The sequence below is a fragment of the Branchiostoma lanceolatum genome, chromosome 3 (genome assembly GCF_035083965.1).
Source record: "Branchiostoma lanceolatum isolate klBraLanc5 chromosome 3, klBraLanc5.hap2, whole genome shotgun sequence".
NCBI lineage: Eukaryota > Metazoa > Chordata > Leptocardii > Amphioxiformes > Branchiostomatidae > Branchiostoma > Branchiostoma lanceolatum.
Genome location: NC_089724.1, coordinates 15,843,347 through 15,860,120, shown reverse-complemented (window position 1 = coordinate 15,860,120; position 16,774 = coordinate 15,843,347). Strand labels below are relative to the sequence as shown.

General features: G+C 41.5%; 3 protein-coding genes across 3 annotated transcripts; all 3 read left to right on the top strand.

The window, feature by feature from the left end:
• The first annotated feature begins 402 nt into the window (after positions 1-402).
• Positions 403-3,915, top strand: LOC136430579 (kelch-like protein 24). Its single transcript, XM_066421316.1, has 2 exons — positions 403-540; positions 1,647-3,915. Exon 2 carries the CDS (start codon positions 1,659-1,661, stop codon positions 3,387-3,389), a length of 1,731 nt encoding a protein of 576 aa, XP_066277413.1. The 5' UTR covers positions 403-540; positions 1,647-1,658; the 3' UTR covers positions 3,390-3,915.
• Positions 3,916-6,295: 2,380 nt separating this feature from the next.
• Positions 6,296-12,660, top strand: LOC136430589 (kelch-like protein 24). Its single transcript, XM_066421331.1, has 2 exons — positions 6,296-6,411; positions 8,756-12,660. The coding sequence occupies exon 2, from the start codon at positions 8,768-8,770 to the stop codon at positions 10,475-10,477; it is 1,710 nt and encodes a 569-aa protein (XP_066277428.1). The 5' UTR covers positions 6,296-6,411; positions 8,756-8,767; the 3' UTR covers positions 10,478-12,660.
• A 526-nt stretch (positions 12,661-13,186) lies between these two features.
• Positions 13,187-16,283, top strand: LOC136430596 (caspase-2-like). The gene is made up of 3 exons (XM_066421341.1): positions 13,187-13,308; positions 13,795-14,183; positions 14,916-16,283. The coding sequence occupies exons 2-3, from the start codon at positions 13,826-13,828 to the stop codon at positions 15,083-15,085; spliced, it is 528 nt and encodes a 175-aa protein (XP_066277438.1). The 5' UTR covers positions 13,187-13,308; positions 13,795-13,825; the 3' UTR covers positions 15,086-16,283.
• The last annotated feature ends 491 nt before the right edge of the window (positions 16,284-16,774 follow it).

Genomic DNA, 16,774 nt, shown 5'->3' with positions numbered 1-16,774 from the left:
GGGCAGGAACCACACTGGGTATTCATATGCAACGAAATACCTTAGACTGTCAACATTAAACTGTTCTGGAAGATGTGCAGCTCAATTAACTAGAACAAACGCAGAAAACAGCTTGTCATACCATCATGGGCTACACTGTGTATTCATATGCAATGAAACACTTAAACGTTTACGACATATTTGCCCATTTTTGGCATGTTGACCACCGTCGAAGGGCAATGAAATTTCTTGTTTTTTATTTCGAAATCAGGCGAAAATTAATGAGCGCGCTGATGTCATCCATAAAAATTACTTGCTGTGGCCTAATGTAGAAAGACTATAATGGTGCATAAACTGAGATCCATATGCATCCCCATTGTGCGGTTTATAACATTCCACAGATAACCTTCGACCTTCTAAGACGTTTCCCGCGCTTTTTTGTGTGGATTGCGCAGTCAGACGGAGGAGACTCAGCTGCGCGGAGGTTACGTTCAGCTCGTCTGCAGGTTTACAGCTCCCTTCATTCCCTGGAAACAGAAGTAAGAACCGCTACAGTGCCAGGTAAGGATGAACTGTTGTTACTACTGGTGGTTATGGGGCTACTGTAGTAGAATTTATTGAAACTGGGAAGAACGCACAATGGTACTGAAACAAATCAAAGGAGCGGGTAGAAACAAGTGATCCCAACCGAGATTCGAACCCATGCCGAAACCGGCAGGCCAGATCACAGGCACGCACGCCTTAACCACTAGGCTAAAAGGTCGCGACCAGTTAGACTGGTCAGTTGGAGGCCCTTGAACCCCTACTGTTACAGTACCTGTTTTCTGTCAATTCAATTTACTGGGACTCGGAGACCATCTAGCACGTGGCGCTATAACATCTACATTCATTAACCCCCAAATAGCCCACTTTCAGGGGCAAAGTAGGGGGGGAGTTGAGGTCCCGGGCTAAGGCGGGCAGGCCTCCAGCCTGGCACGGAACGACTCAACGGTGGGAGCCGTCGCAACCGTGCCAGGCAGGGTGTTCCACTGAGGGAGAGTGCGGGGAAAGAATGAGTGTTTATATGTATCGGTTCTTGCGTGAATGGTGTAAAACTTAATTAGGTCGTGGCTCCCCCGCAATAAGACAACAATTGACTGATATCCACCTGTATCAAGTTTCTATTCGAAACCACCGTCTTTCAAAACCATCTTTATCTTTTGCATAGACCACTAGTCGAACCGTTCATGGACAAGATCGTTGTCCTCAGTCACATATTTGTTAGCCACGAAAACAAAAAAAAGTCAAAAGAGTTGAGGCAAGATGAAAAAAAATTCAAGATATTTTTTAGACCATGAACAGAAGGAAGTATTCTATACCATTTCAACTTGATTGTCATGATAATATGGTATGACAATGTTTCAATTTTCAAGATACTGATACGTATACTTTCCAAAGGAATGCTGCGCTTGTCATATAAGGAGGTCCACGATTCTAAGTACGCTGGCGCTTGTCGCGACCATTGTCCTGATTTGCATAACAATGTCCTTTTAAAACTTTGGCCTTTTAAACACAGTGCATTTCGCTGCGTACTTAGAATCGTGAGCCTCCTTATTGTTTCATTGTATTATGGTGGCACAAAGTCACTTGTCGTACAACATCAATAAAGGCATCATTTTGTATCGCAGAATTAGGCTACAATGGCAGCAGAACAGCAGTCACAAACGTCGCTTGACTTCTTCCATGATGCACACCCAACCGCCCTCTTGCAGGGTTTGCAGGAACTGCGATCGGACAACCAACTGATAGATGTCATCCTTTGTGTCTCCGGGAAAGAGATCCCATGCCACAGAAATGTACTTGCTGCCTGCAGTGGATATTTTCGTGCAATGTTCTGTAATGGTCATCGTGAGAGCAAGGAACGTAAGGTTGTCATTCACGAGGCCAGCGCCTACATTGTGCAGCTTCTTGTTGACTACGCCTACACATCGAAGGTAACCATCACAGAAGACAATGCTGTAGAACTGATGGAAGGGGCCAACTTCTTCCAGTTTCAACCGGTCAGTGATGCATGCACAAAGTTCCTATCAGACACTCTAGGTGTCAAAAACTGTCTGGAGAGGGTAAACTTAGGCATCATGCTGATGAACCGCCACCTGGAGACCAAGGCATTGTCGCATGCCATGAAAGAGTTTGCAGCAGTCAACAATACACCGGAATTTCTTGATCTGACAAAGGATCAGCTGATCACACTAATCTCATCAGATGACCTGAATGCTCCTGAAGAAACCGTGTACATGGCCGTGATGAAATGGATCAACCATGACACCAGGATGAGGAAGAAGGGGATGAAAAAGCTGATGGAACTGGTCCGGTTTCCCTTCATGGAGAAGATGTTCTTCATGGACAAGGTCGAGGCGGACAAGGTCATACGTAAGTGCTGCCCAGATATTCTGTCAGAAGCTCGGAAATATCAGGCATTCCCAGGGGAGGTCCAGTCACCCCGCACCCGTCCTCGCCGTGCCAGTGGTCTGATGGAGACGGTGGTGATCGTTGGGGGAATGGAGGACCAAGGTGAAGATAACACTTGGGTGTACAGCAACTCCATCATGACGACTCAGTCCGCAGTACCATCAAACACAAGTTGGGTTTCTTTGACGGGAATGAAGGTAGAGAATAACCATGGGTTTGCTGTGGCTGTTTTGGGCACAAGTGACATCATGGTGTCCGTTGGTGGGCCTCAGTGCAAGGATGTGTGGCTGTACCAGTCAGGACTTGACTCCTGGTCTAAACTGGCTCCAATGAACAAGGCAAGGGACTATTACAAGCTGGCAGTGGTGCAAGGTAAAGCGTATGCTATTGGTGGTAGAAGCAAAGATGTGCCTCTACATCTAACAGCAGATGTGGAAGTCTATGACCGACGCCTGAACAAGTGGACTGAAGGTGTTCCACTCCCAGAGCCAAGGTACCTGTACGCAGTTGCCGTGTTAGATGGTAGCATATACGTCATGGGCGGTTCTAGTGCTGAGAACAATCCAACACGTACGGTGTACCGCTTCAGCCCAGGAGACACCCAGTGGGATTCGACATCTGACGAATTCGGCTGCGGCATGCCTGAGAGTGCTGCTGACATCACAGCTTCTGTTCTCAATGGTAGCATCTATGTTACTGGTCTTTGGCAAAAAGTGCTCCGTTATAGCCTATATATGCCTAATAAGGGCTTTTGGACTGTTGTAGTCAACACAGGTACAGCATCCAGATGTGGTATGGCCGTCTTGGGTGGGGAGCTTTACATCTATGGAGGCCGTGACAACAACAATGGAACAACAACGGTCTTGTGGCTTGATCAAGAAGACAAGTCACTTAAGCAGGTGGGAACCATGCCCAAGGGTCTGTTTGGACACGGTTGTGTCACTATACTGAAGTCGTGATGTACAACGAAGTGATGTTACCCTGTACTTAGCAAACCACAGCTCATGCTGTACAGTGAAGTAAAATGGTGGCAAGTAGCCCGGCGTGGCGTCAATTGAAAATATTAGCTGTTTATGCAGAACTAATATGATGTTATTCCATTGTAGAAGAATGTAATGAAGAATGTAATGAAGAAAAATATGCATGAGAGAGAAATTGTGACGGTGACGGAAATTTTTGATATTACGATGAACATTGAACTAGGAGCACCTGTCTTGACTATCTGTATTAAAGGTATAAAAAGAAAAATTATAAAAATTAAGGTATAATATGGATGATGTAAGAAAAATCATGATCAATGTAATTTCCTTACACTGTTTTGTACTCACGTATATTGATTTACAATCATTAATATTCCGTTGAAGAAAACTGCTGTTCTGTTGTGTGATTTTCTCTGAAGGTAGAATTATCTAGGATATGCGTTTTGTGCAAAATATGTACCGCGATTTGTGCCTGGCTGCTAATTATACGTTTACAAAAAGAACAGGCCTTGACCATTACTGCTCGAAATAAAGCTGAATTTCTAAGTCGAATATCAAATTAAAATCTCCGCAAAATAGTTGATAAGGTTTGAAGAATTGATATCTAAATCTATGTTGGAAGAATGTTAGCCAAATGAGTTTTAATCATTTCACAACTTCCGTGTGCTGCAACTGTCGGCGGCTCTAGTGGTATGGTCACATAGACCCCTCACTTTGTTTTGACCTCAGGGAGCGACGACATACGCCAGTCCGCTCTCAAAATTTTTACAAATTTCTCTGATTTTTCGAGATGACAAAGTGGAATACTTGTGCGGTCTGTAAGTTGTCCGTCAATGGACATCCGAGGCCCACGTAACAAAGGGAAGCGTAGAGCGGTCGCTTCCGAACGGCATCCAAAAACGAGGATGACCGTCGCCGCCGAGAAGACAAAGTTCGCTATTTAGTATTATCATCTATCATGAATATGCAACATAAGGATTTCGCAAAATCCCTCTTGTCGGAGGCTCGCGAGGCATCTCTGAGTGACAAGCATGCCCCAAACAATGGAAATACATCATTCCTTTCTTCAATTATCAGGGACCAAAATCGCCAGGTGTATTCAAGACGTCAATACCAACCCACAAACCAAAAATTCTAAAAATCCATCGTGCCGACACGGAAGCAAACACAGACAGCTGCATAAAGCATCTCCTTCACGAAGGCCAAAAAAAAAGGGTGAAGTAAAGAAATCAAGCACACACTGCCGAAAACATACTCTTTGTGAAGGTAAAGTGCTTTTCAGGCTGGCTATCCTATATCTATTCCTACTTATGTTTCGATGCGCGCATGCTTCTCCTTTAGTTGGTCCGATGCCAAGCGTCGTCCACAAAGAAAAGTCGAAGATGTTGAAAGTCCGTTGGAGGAACATTCTATAGAAGTGAGCTTGTCCTGATCGCAGCCAGGAAGAGACTCTACTGTCCCGAAAACGTCCAGGCTCCGACTAACTTAAAGTTACTTTTCATCTACGCCAACAACTCTGGTCAACCTTGGCTCAACTTTGTTCTGATTTTAAGGACTTGTTTACCTGTTTTCGAACTTGAAGTTGTCGAGAAATTGATGTCGACTAATCTAGAAAAATGGACTATCGCCAAATATAGTTGTATTTCCTTAGATGACCTCAGGCGAATGCCCCTCTTCGTGCGATCTAAGCGCCACACCAATTAATGGCTCATTTCCTTAGCTATCCTAAAATGTTCTTAAGTGTCCTTGGAGTTGAGTGACCTTGTCCTTCAGTTCACCTCCTCAGTGTTAAGATAAATACGATTAGATATGTATATTCATCTTTACTCCGTGACACTTACACCCAAGGTGGTCTACAATACTATACAATATACCAATACAAATGCCGGGACACGTACTGCTTAAAGTGCCGATCGGGCCTGTGTGGCATTTTCATGGGTGTGATTTTTCCATGGGTAACGTTAGATTGACCAGCCATAGAAGCTTGTCAGACATCTGTAAAGCAAGATATATTTTAATATCAGATCTTACAATATATCTTGCTTTACGGATGCGTCTTGTCCTTTCCTATAAGCACATGGTCTCATTGGTCTTGTATTTACAACATTGTCACATCCTTTAAAGTAATTTTCACTGAAAAATAAAAGGATTTCCTTGCTGCAAAAAAAGATGACTATAGAAGTATCAAAGTATCCAAATGCATAGAAATATGTCGTTTACTTTCGGGCCAATGCAAACTTGGTTCGGGCCCGGCATTATAGGGCAAGTGAGTTTTTCAAAATTAAAATTGCCCAACCCTGAAATGATGCAACTAGAAACAAATGACCTATTTTCTCAGAAGCAGCCAACTCCGTTAAAGCGCAGATTAATGTCATCCATGACATTAATTTGATTTGGCCTATTAGATTTTCACTTTTCTCCACATTACTTTCTTATTCATTTCACATTTATATTGCGTTTGATGTTGTAAGTTTCTATGGTGCTTAGAGCTTTGGTCGTTACCTTGTGGGTTATGTTTGGTCTGTCTTGTGACTTTGTGAACTCAGTGTCAGAACCCTTTTCACACTTCTGAGCCCGTGCTTCGTTTCGACCCTGTTCCCCCATGGCCCGGCCCACTACATTTCCATGTTGTCCATTTCCAATTTTTGGTATATCCCATTTCAAAAGGGGGATGAAATAGAAAATATCTTAATCAAATCTAGGTTATACTCTGTTCACTATCATACTGCCAAATAATATTATGGAGGCAGAAATCGAAGTCCGTAGCTCTTCGTATAATGTAGAAATAATATATAGTGCACAATCTGAGCAACACCCCCATTCCATCGATATATAGCATTCCAATTATGACCTTTCACCTTCCGGGAAGTTTCCCGCGCTTTTTGGGGTTGCTTGCTCATTCGGAGACTCGCCCGCGCAGAGCAGAGACCTCGTCTGTGGGTCCCCAACTTTCTTCATTCCCGGGAAACAGAAGCAAGAACTGTTACGTATACGCTGCCAGGTAAGAATGAACTGTTGTTGTTAATAGGGATTCTAGGACTGCCGTATCAAAATTTACTAAGCCTATTAGATCTTGCAATTGAGACGAAAGGGAGATCTCTGAATGGCTTTTTGTCAAACTATTTTCTACCGGAAGACCATCTGGTTCTAGTTATAGCCAGACCCACCAGGCGAAGGATGTTACTATTTGCGCGGGAAAATTACGTTGTCTTTTTGGGCAGATAGACAGGTATTCAAACGGCAGCTTGTAGGTCTTATATCAAACTTCTATGTTCGCTTCTTGAGAACTCTCATCAATAATCTATGCAAGGCGGTATTAAACCTTGATCTATGTCAGCGCCTCCTCCAGCTTTAAAATCGTAACAAGGTGATGAAAAAGATAAGCTCATGAATCGGCGGAAATATTGCGTATAATTTAAACTTCTTTGGTTCTTTAGTACAGTATCTTATACCAAGGAGGTTATATAGTCTATATAACCTCCTTGCTTATACCAAGGAGGATAAATATATTTAGCCTCCTTGCTTATACCTTATACTAATATGCATGTTTTTGCACCAAGTTGTTTTGTGTTACAATTAGCAGGTTGTTGTTTTTATTTCTGATGGTAAATTATTGTGTCTAATACCGCCCAGCTTGTTATTTTCTACATGTGGATCGTTTCAAGTTTTGTGTTAGGGAAATATGAGATTTTGCATATTTATCAGATGATATGGCTGAACATGCTTCTTCAGGGTGCCTGTTTTGTTCTTGTTTTGCATGCTAGCTCCACTTAGGCCACAGCAAGTAAATTTTATGGATGACATCAGCACGCGCATTGATTTTCGCCTAATTTTGAAATTAAAAACAAGAACTTTATTGCATTTCGGCAACGGGGCAAATTTATATGTTTCAAACGTCTGTCATTTCCATTGCCAAAACGTTCTTCTAGATGCTGTAAAAAAGACATATGCACATGTAGGAATGGTGAAAAATCGTTACAAATGTGTTGCACAACTATTGTGTATGCAAGCTGTAATAAGATCATTGCTCGACGGTCACAACATACAAGAGGACACAGTGCAGTGCAGCACTCATACCAAACTTGTAATTGGAGTTAGTATGTAATTGCTGTGCCATTATTATCAACAATGTGTAAAAACAGTGTAATCTGATATGTTTTTCTTAATTTGAATGAAGTGAACCACTAACAAATCCGATAACAGGGTCAGAGGAAGTAATTCATGTTACATGCAGGGGTTTTTCTAGAAAAATTGAATGAAGAGGAGCACACACAGGCGAGGCGAATATCTTTGGAAGAATCAGTCGCTGACTTTTGAGTGAAGGCTGTATGCTGGATATCAAGATAAAATCTGAATTTGGGGCTTCTGGGCTGAAACAAGAGGGCGCAGCTCCCCTCTTTCCTGATTTAGATGAACCCCTGTAAATGTAATACATTGTTTGAGTGGACCATTGTCAAGCTGTCTGTCTGTTGAAGACAGAATAAAAAGACGGGGGATTTCTAAGACACAGAAATTCAGGCAGACAGACAGGACAGCAACAGTAGAGAGAATTTAAGTTGAGACGAAGCGAGCAAAGCCAGCACACTATTTAGTCACAGTCAGTCTGCCTCACGACCTGGGAGACTCCAGCAGTGCCCAGTGTGCGGAAACTTTGTCTCTGTGTCCTTGATGTGTCTAAATTTAGAATGATTTCAATGTTGACATCAGTGTTTGTTACTGTTTTATTGAATACAGGGATAAAAAACTTGTAGGTTGTAATATGTTTTATCGCTTCAATTCTTCTTACATGCTTTATGATGCGTTATGGCATTTAAGTTTGAAAATGTGGATAACGTTGTCTTGGGTTTTTTTGCTCGCCTTGTTTTTTTCGTCTGCATGAAATTTGGAGTCTGCAGAGGATGTCATCCATAAAATTTACTTGCTGTGGCCTGATTTCCTACAATGATCCGAGATCAAACACACACCACCCCCACCCAAAAAAGATTGGTGTGGCCTAAGCATCATTTGACATATGAAGGAAAGGAAGGGTGATTGGCCATTGAAATTAACACTGACTTCAATAAACATGTGATACAAAAATAAATAAAACTAGGATTTGAATACCTTTTGAGCAGATAAAACCTACTTTTGTGGAAGATCAGCTCATCTAAATATAGATTTTCCTCCCATGAGGGAGAGGTATTGTTTTGGGCATGTCTGCCTGTGAGTGTGTTTCTGGCCTATGTGAGGGGGGTGAAGTCTGCCATCTCTGATTACCATGTCATGTACTTGGATTTATTTATCTACTCAAGTCAAAGCCTTGTGTCAAGAAGTACAACTAATAAAGAGCTTGTGTTGTGTTACAGAATTAGGCTACGATGGCGACAGCACAGAAGTCACAGTCACCGCTTGACTTCTGCCATGATACACACTCAAACGCCCTCTTGCAGGGTTTGCAGGAACTGCGTTCAGAAAACCTGCTGGTAGATGTAGTCCTGTGTGTTTCTGGGAAAGAAATCCCGGGTCATAGGAATGTGCTTGCTGCCTGCAGTGGATATTTTCGTGCAATGTTCTGTAATGGTCATCTTGAAAGCAAGGAGCATAAGGTTGTGATTCATGAAGCCAGCACCGACATTGTGCAGCTTCTAGTTGACTATGCCTACACATCAAAGGTAACCATCACAGAAGACAACGTTGTAGAACTGATGGAAGGGGCCAACTTCTTCCAGGTTCCACCGGTCAGCCATGCATGCACAAAGTTTCTATCTGACAGTCTAAGCATCAAAAACTGTCTGAAGATGGTGAACTTTGGCGGCAGGCTAAACCCAAACTTGGAGACTAAGGCATTGACATATGCCATGAAAGAGTTTGCAGCAGTCAGCAAAACACTAGAGTTCTTCGATCTGACAAAGGAACAACTCCTGAAACTCATCTCCTCAGATAACCTTAATGCTACTGAAGAAACCGTGTACACGGCCGTGCTGAAATGGATCAACCATGACACCAGGAAGAGGAAGAAGGAGATGAAAGAGCTGATGCAACACATCCGGTTCCCCTTCATGGAGAAGATGTACTTCATGGACAAGGTGGAGACGGACAAGGTCATACGTAAGTGCTGCCCAGATATTCTGTCAGAAGCTCGGAAATATCAGGCATTCCCAGGGGAGGTCCAGTCACCCCGCACCCGTCCCCGCCGTGCCAGTGGTCTGAGGGAAGCAGTAGTAGTTGTTGGAGGTTCACAGACATTAGGGACTGGCGAAGGAAACCCTGATGTCTTCAGCTGCTCCATCACAATGACATACTCCTCTGCACCATCAAGTGCAAGTTGGGTGCCTATGACAAGAATGAAGAAAAATAATGACTATGGTTTTGCTGTGGCTGTTTTGGGCACAAGTGACATCATGTTATCGGTTGGTGGGATTCCATGCAAGAATGTGTGGCTGTATCAGGCAGGACTTGACTCCTGGTCTAAACTTGCTCCTATGAATACAGGAAGGGACTACCACAAGCTGGTAGTAGTGCAAGGTAAAGCGTATGCTATTGGGGGCAGAATCAACTATTCACCGCTACATGTAGTAGCAGGTGTAGAAGTCTATGACCGAAGCCTAAACAAGTGGACTGAAGGTGTTCCGCTCCCACAGCCAAGGTACCTGCATGCAGTTGCTGTGTTAGATGGTAGCATATACGTCATAGGTGGACGTGATGCTAGGGACTACGAAACATCTACGGTGTACCGCTTCAGCCCAGGAGACTCCCGATGGTATGCACCAAGCGACATGCCTGAGAGAGCTGGTGGTATCACTGCTTCAGTTCTCAATGGTAGCATCTATGTTGCTGGCCTTCCCTCAAAAGTACTCTGTTACAGGCCTAATGAGGGCTTGTGGACTGTTGTAGCTAACACTGGTACTGGATACAACTGTGGTATGACTGTCTTTGGTGGGGAGATTTACATCTATGGAGGCAGTAACAACGGCAATGGAACAACAAAGGTCTTGTGTCTTAATCAGCAAGACAAGTCACTTAAGCAGGTGGGAAGCATGCCCAAGGGTCTGTTTGGCCATGGTTGTGTCACTATACTGAAGGGTTGAGATACAACTTAGTGACCTTAGTCACTGTACCATATACTTACACAGTGCAAAAGCACAATTTGTAAAAGTAAGAAGGTGTGACAAAAGGAGACCAACATTGTACCATCTGGCAGAATTTCCCATTTTCCTATTACTGCTAGATGATGTTATTTAGTGGCAGAATGTTATGGAGAAAAATGTACAACATGACAAGGAAATCATTCACAGTTAATGACAATTAAGCAGCTTTTTCCAACATGCTTTTATCATAAACCATCAGGCAAAGGGCAGTCTATGAAATGTGACCCCATGTAGTAGTAGTATCCAGTATTATATCATAGTTTTATACTGTTGCGGGGTTCCCTGATGCAGGGGTAGGCAGCAGTCGGCCAGTCCTCACACAGCGCCTCTAAGCGGCTCTGTCCAGCGGGTCCACGTTGGTGAGGCCGCACTCTGTAATGTCCTTCTTAACGCACTCAGTTATGAATCAGAAGAAAGCCTCAACTGTGTACTCTACTGTTCCAGCTTGACTTTAGGTTGTTTTAGCCCATGTAACTCTGCCACCTTTCTTTCAATTATTGTTTCCTCTATGTCAAGCCTGTACTTCGGAGTTTATGTCTGTTACACATATAACCTACAGTAATGTTGTCACTGGGAAGTATTGATATCACACAGGCTATGAATCATTTGTTATTTAATATTTAATAGTCCATAGGCTTTAGACATGGAATTGCCTTTAGAATGGAACCTTTCAATGTTGATGATTAATTAGGTTTATTTAGCATGTAGTCACTAAATGAGCATGTAGCTAACTAATTGAGCATGTAGTTAACAAGTGTTTTTACTAATATTTATATATTTATGTGCATCTTTTGAAGGGAAGTATATTGTCACTGATTTATTGTTGCCTGTCAATATGTGATGCTAGTGTGAAGTTGCCAGGTGACCTTTTGCCCTTATTTAGACATATAAATATGATAGGCTGTTTGTCCCAAGAGAAAATGACTCAATTGCAGCAAAGCTAAAGATACAAGGCTGGGAATTATATAACAAAGATGCATCTGCTTAACTAAAATCATAGTTTTGTCTAAGTAACTAACAGTGTTTGATTGAAATATTAGGCCACAGCAAATTTTAAATTTTATAGATGACAATCTCATAAACGTAACAAGAATTTAAGCGACAAAACATGGTATCACAGCCAACAAGTCTTTTATTCCTGTTATTGAATTCCTAGTGTCACTGACTTACCAAGTTGGAAACTACAAATGTACCACACTAGTGTCACTACTATAAGTAACGTTACATGTACTTATACTGAACTAGTTTCACTTCTACAGCTATGCTCATGGCTACCTCACTAGTGCAGTGTTCTCGCCAGGCCTTTTCAGCATAGGGGCCCCCTATGCTGTGATTTGGACCCCTATGATGTGATCTGGACCCCTATGCTGTGTTTCAACCAGCATAGGGGTGTTTCTTTCTGGGGAGAACCTTGTGACCCTTCATAAATCTTATAAAAAGTTCATATTTGGCTTTAGAATAAGGCTGTGACAGAGGAAACACTTTACTTCACCGAATTTATCCCTCAAAATGTAGAAAATAGTGCCTCATTGGGTCAATTTAAAGATTATCCTTGGGAGCATGCCAGACTCCCTACTCTTGTCATGTCTTCGGCACTCTGTGCGTGACTTGCGTTACGTAAAGTTGGCCTCCTTTACCTCACCCCTATGCTGTGAAAAGATTCTGGTGAGAACACTGCTAGTGTTACTTTTACAAGTGCTGTCAAGGGTACCACATGACTTATTTTTTTTCCATTTACAGTTTTTTCTTGTCATCTTGACTCCCTGGAGATTGGAACAATTTGTTTTTAAATTGTGTGATAATCAATGTACATGCTGATGTTAACTTGCTGTTGCCTTGGCAGCGCTTACTTTTGTACAGGTCCAGTTAACTTTATTATAGCAGTGGACAGTTATTTTTCTGGTCCATACCTGTACCAATCCCCCTACATCATGTAGGGTCACCATGCTTGAACACATTGCTTGAATACATTGCAGGTAAGAGGCAGCTGCCTTGACCACATGCATTAAAGGTACAAATAGAGACAGGATGGGATGGAAATTTTCCATGTAACACAAGAGATACTTTTCTTACATTTTGTTTTCTTACAGTATTGATTAACAAAGTTCTGTTGAAGAAACTCAGCTGATGTGTGTTTTTATCTCACATAGAACATAAGTTTAGTTAAACTTTCTTTTGTGCAAAATATTTACTGCTGTCCCGCCTTGTGATTTTATTTGTAATTTCGCCTAGTCTTTGCGAAGAGCAAATTGCCATTGCTAACCCAGGCCAGTCAGTTTAACATGAGTCAAACTGACAGCATGGTGTAATATAACAGATAAGTCATACATATACTCGAACAAATAAATACAATCCATGCAATAAAACACATGTTAAGTCAATACATCAAAGGAAAAACAACCACACACTAAAAATAACCTTTGGGCAGATAAAATATTTCACATAAGCTAGTACTAGTACTAGTAACTGCATAAATACAACTTAGTGTCCAAAAGGGGGAAATGATGTGGTTTTTGTCAGAAGCAACCAAACATCGATGGCCACGTGAATGGCATCCATGTAATTAATTTGGTGTGGCTTATTAAATTTCAACTTCACTCCATTACTCCTCACTCGGTCATTGCGATAAATATTGTGATCGTAAGGTGGCGCTCGACCTCCAGTAGGGGGAGTGTATAATCAGGATGGAAGAGCCGAAGGAGTGATTCAGCGGCCATGTTGAACAAGAGTTGAGTTTGTTTCCGAAGATCGTCACTTTGATACTGAATGAGGTTTGTGCGATAGCTTTGCCGATTTTTTGTTCTACTTCTGATTCTTAAAGTTGGGTTACATGTGGTAAGTCAGGCACAATGCAAACTGTCATGCGAGTATCCAAATTTCGCATGCTGTGGGGAGGGGGGCACGTTACTTCCGGGTTCTAACGTTAACAACTATCTATACAATTTTGACGTTTTATCTTCTTCAAATAACTTCGCTTTAGCTCTTTCACCGTACTTACGCCATAGGGATCTAATTGCTATTCCTCCTGCATAGTCCGATGTCAAAACTTCGATCAAGGACTTGCTTCGATAGATGATAAACAAATGATATAACAACTTTATCTGTAAGGTAAAGGAAGGACAAAAAGTACTGGAAAGTTTTATCTAGTATACCTCACCTGAGTAATACAGATGTAAGATGATGATGATCTGTAATATCTCTTAGTCTTACACAATAGATGCTCTGAGTAAAGTTTCTTACTTTCGCTCCAACCCCAGGAAATAAATTTGTGCCTTACTGTCAGTCACCATGGACCCCTACGACCAGGCTCGCCTTCGGAAAAACCACACCAAACTTCTGGACAATATAGAATCGCCACACCTCGTCCACTATCTCTACGAAAAAGAAGTCCTCTCTATAGACGACATGGAAAGAATAGAAGCCAAGACGACAACCAGAGATAAGAACTTTCAACTTCTTACCATGCTGCCAAGGAGAGGGGAGGGTGCTTACGGACATTTTGTTGCTGCCTTGAAGGATCAGAAAGTGAAAGTTTATGACGAGATAGTTGAACTGTTGGAAAAGACAGATGTGAGTGACGTGGACCCGAAAAAGTTTTCGTCGTCGTCATCATCACGAGGCGGAGCATCAGGAGTTACCACTTACAGTAAGTAGTGAGTTAGTAAATTAAGCCCATAGTTCTGTCCAGCGTCTGTCGTACTGTCATTTGATGAAGTCTTGTTGCTAATTGTAGACAAAAGTAGCCATTCTATCGTCTTCATATACAAGATCGGTTTGATATAATAGTGATTAGAATTAGCTCCAATCATACCATGAGGCGAGCATTGGCTTGAAGTTGACAGATAACAGGAAGAAATCTTTGTCTGTGCAAAACCCTGGTGTAGCCTCTAATGCAGGGCTTCAATCATTAACTTGGAATCCATCCTCTTCTTGCTCCAATCTACTTCGGTAACAGCTTCTAGGCAGAAAAGTCTGGAACCAGTTCATTTCATTGACAATTGAATATTCACCTGCAATATAATATGACTTGCAGATTACTTTATCACAAAATTTGACCAGCAATGTTTAATTGGTGTTTCTGATTTAAACATATGATGCAGAGTCATTGTTAAACAAGGTCCAATTAAATCTCACCAAATCACAAGCTTATAGACTAGTAAGGTCACTTTTCATGCTTTTTTGGGGCATAAAGATAATAGTATTAGTCATATCTTCATTCATGGACAATGGGTAGTTTCTTAGTATTCACAAGAATGGTGGAAATAATGTGTTTGCAAACTATCACAAGTTTTTGGCAATTCCTCAGGGTTAAGCCCTCGTGAAAATTTCTGTGACTTAGCGCCTATACAATGTCCTTTCTTCACACGTGTACATGCAGGTCGGACGGCAAACACCATGCAGGTTTCCAACACGTCCATCGTCCATGGGTCAGGAAACATTGTCATCAATACGGGATCAGGCTGCACCATCAACAGATACACCGGCGTCCCTCCAGCAAAACCAGCGGGCAGGGGGGCTATCAGGAAACCACCAGATACAAGGAAATAGTCATATCCGATATACAAAATGTATCTTAAGATTTGTTAACCCTGGTCATTAATAGTCGAACCTTCCCAAGAAGACCACCCAGGGGATCGAAAAAATCTGGTCTTTGTGGACAAGTGGTAACTTCAGACAGGAGTCTTGCTTTTCTTGTGTCAATTGGAAGGATTTTCTAAGGGACCACCAAAAAGTGGTAACAATGGCTAGGAAGTCCTTATGTTGGGACAGGTTTTACTGTAGTTTTTATCACAAGTTGATTAAGATTCTACAATATGTACTACTGCATAAACCTGCACATTCATCACTCATAGTTAGGCTCACAAGAAACTACAAGAAAATAGTTCTATCAATATCAGTTTACATATTTAGCTGAATCAATTCGTTTTCATCACAGGTGTTAGTGTTACTCTTCACTGAAATTCTTCAGTGCTGTTAAGTTTACAAGAAATGACCTGAATGACCAGATACAAAAATATAATTCTATCCCCCCCATATGTGTTGAGACATGTTTAGATGAATCAGTTTTTCTCTTATTCCTGGTTCTGCAATATTTACTAAACGCTACAGCAAAAAGCTGTACCAATGTATTTTTATTTTATTTTATTCACATACATTTAATGAGCATTAGATAACTAGCATATCTGCTTATGATGGTCTTCTGCTGATGTCTAGCCAAATTGTTTAGTTTTTATCACAAGTGTCATTGTTGCTTACAATGTTTACTAAATGTTACAGCTAGAATTGCTAGATACAAGAAAATCTGTTAAGCTTGCTCAGAACCGCTCCAAAAAAAATATCTGCATGTAATAATTTAAGGCCCGGATTCATATTGATCAAAGGGTGTCATAGTGATAACCGTGTCTGCCATAATGTATTTAAGAATGCTGCTGAATCAGCAAGCTGCCATGTATTCTTCTGTTCTTTAGAGCTTCAAACACTTTGTGGTACTTATTAAAAAGCATCGGAAGATCTCTAAATGTCCCAAGAATCAAACTACAATTCACTGAAAATTTGTGAAATGTAAATAGGACTGATATGGTGGATTATGCACAAATGACGTCATGAATACAGCCTCTCTTCAACCAACTCATGTATTTTCATGCAGTTTAGAATATGATGCTGATGAATATACGTCAGTTTGCAATGTCTGTAAAATTGGAAATGTAAGAAAAAAATAAACCAACCAGAAACCCTGCTACCGAAAGGTATTGGCAAAGCCAATGTGTGGATGATTATTTACCAGGGTTTCCAATAGCTAGCAGAAATGCCTGGAACTGCAGGAATAAGTTTATCAGCCACAATCGTTGATACTAATGAGTTTCATAGATTTTTCTTTTACCTTTCTAGCAACAAAACTGAAATCAGTACATGAGTTACACATGATTATTGCAGAAAGTTAAAGATATAGAACTTTTACTAAAGGAGAAAGCGTAGAAATCAGATACATAGTAATTGAGTCATATTCGTAGAAATCAGCTTCATAGTGATTGAGATATATTCTTTCAAAGTTTGAGTTTGAGGTGCAGAAAATATGGTGCGATACTTTAATACCATAGGGGGTAACGCCGCTAGATGTAACAGCAAGCCGTGACACTTTAGTTTCTATGGCAGGTCATACAGGGACTTTCCGATTGCACTAAAATACAAGCGGGGAAATTTTGTGGACTAGTCCATACGAATGATTGATGGGGGGAG

What these genes read in the sequence shown, in the direction of transcription:
- LOC136430579 (XM_066421316.1), top strand. Translation starts at nt 1,659, where the DNA reads ATGGCAGCAGAACAGCAGTCACAAACGTCGCTTGACTTCTTCCATGAT.
- LOC136430589 (XM_066421331.1), top strand. Translation starts at nt 8,768, where the DNA reads ATGGCGACAGCACAGAAGTCACAGTCACCGCTTGACTTCTGCCATGAT.
- LOC136430596 (XM_066421341.1), top strand. Translation starts at nt 13,826, where the DNA reads ATGGACCCCTACGACCAGGCTCGCCTTCGGAAAAACCACACCAAACTT. An exon ending in ATCAGGAGTTACCACTTACA is followed by an intron (nt 14,184 to 14,915) that starts GTAAGTAGTGAG and finishes GTGTACATGCAG; the next exon opens with GTCGGACGGCAAACACCATG.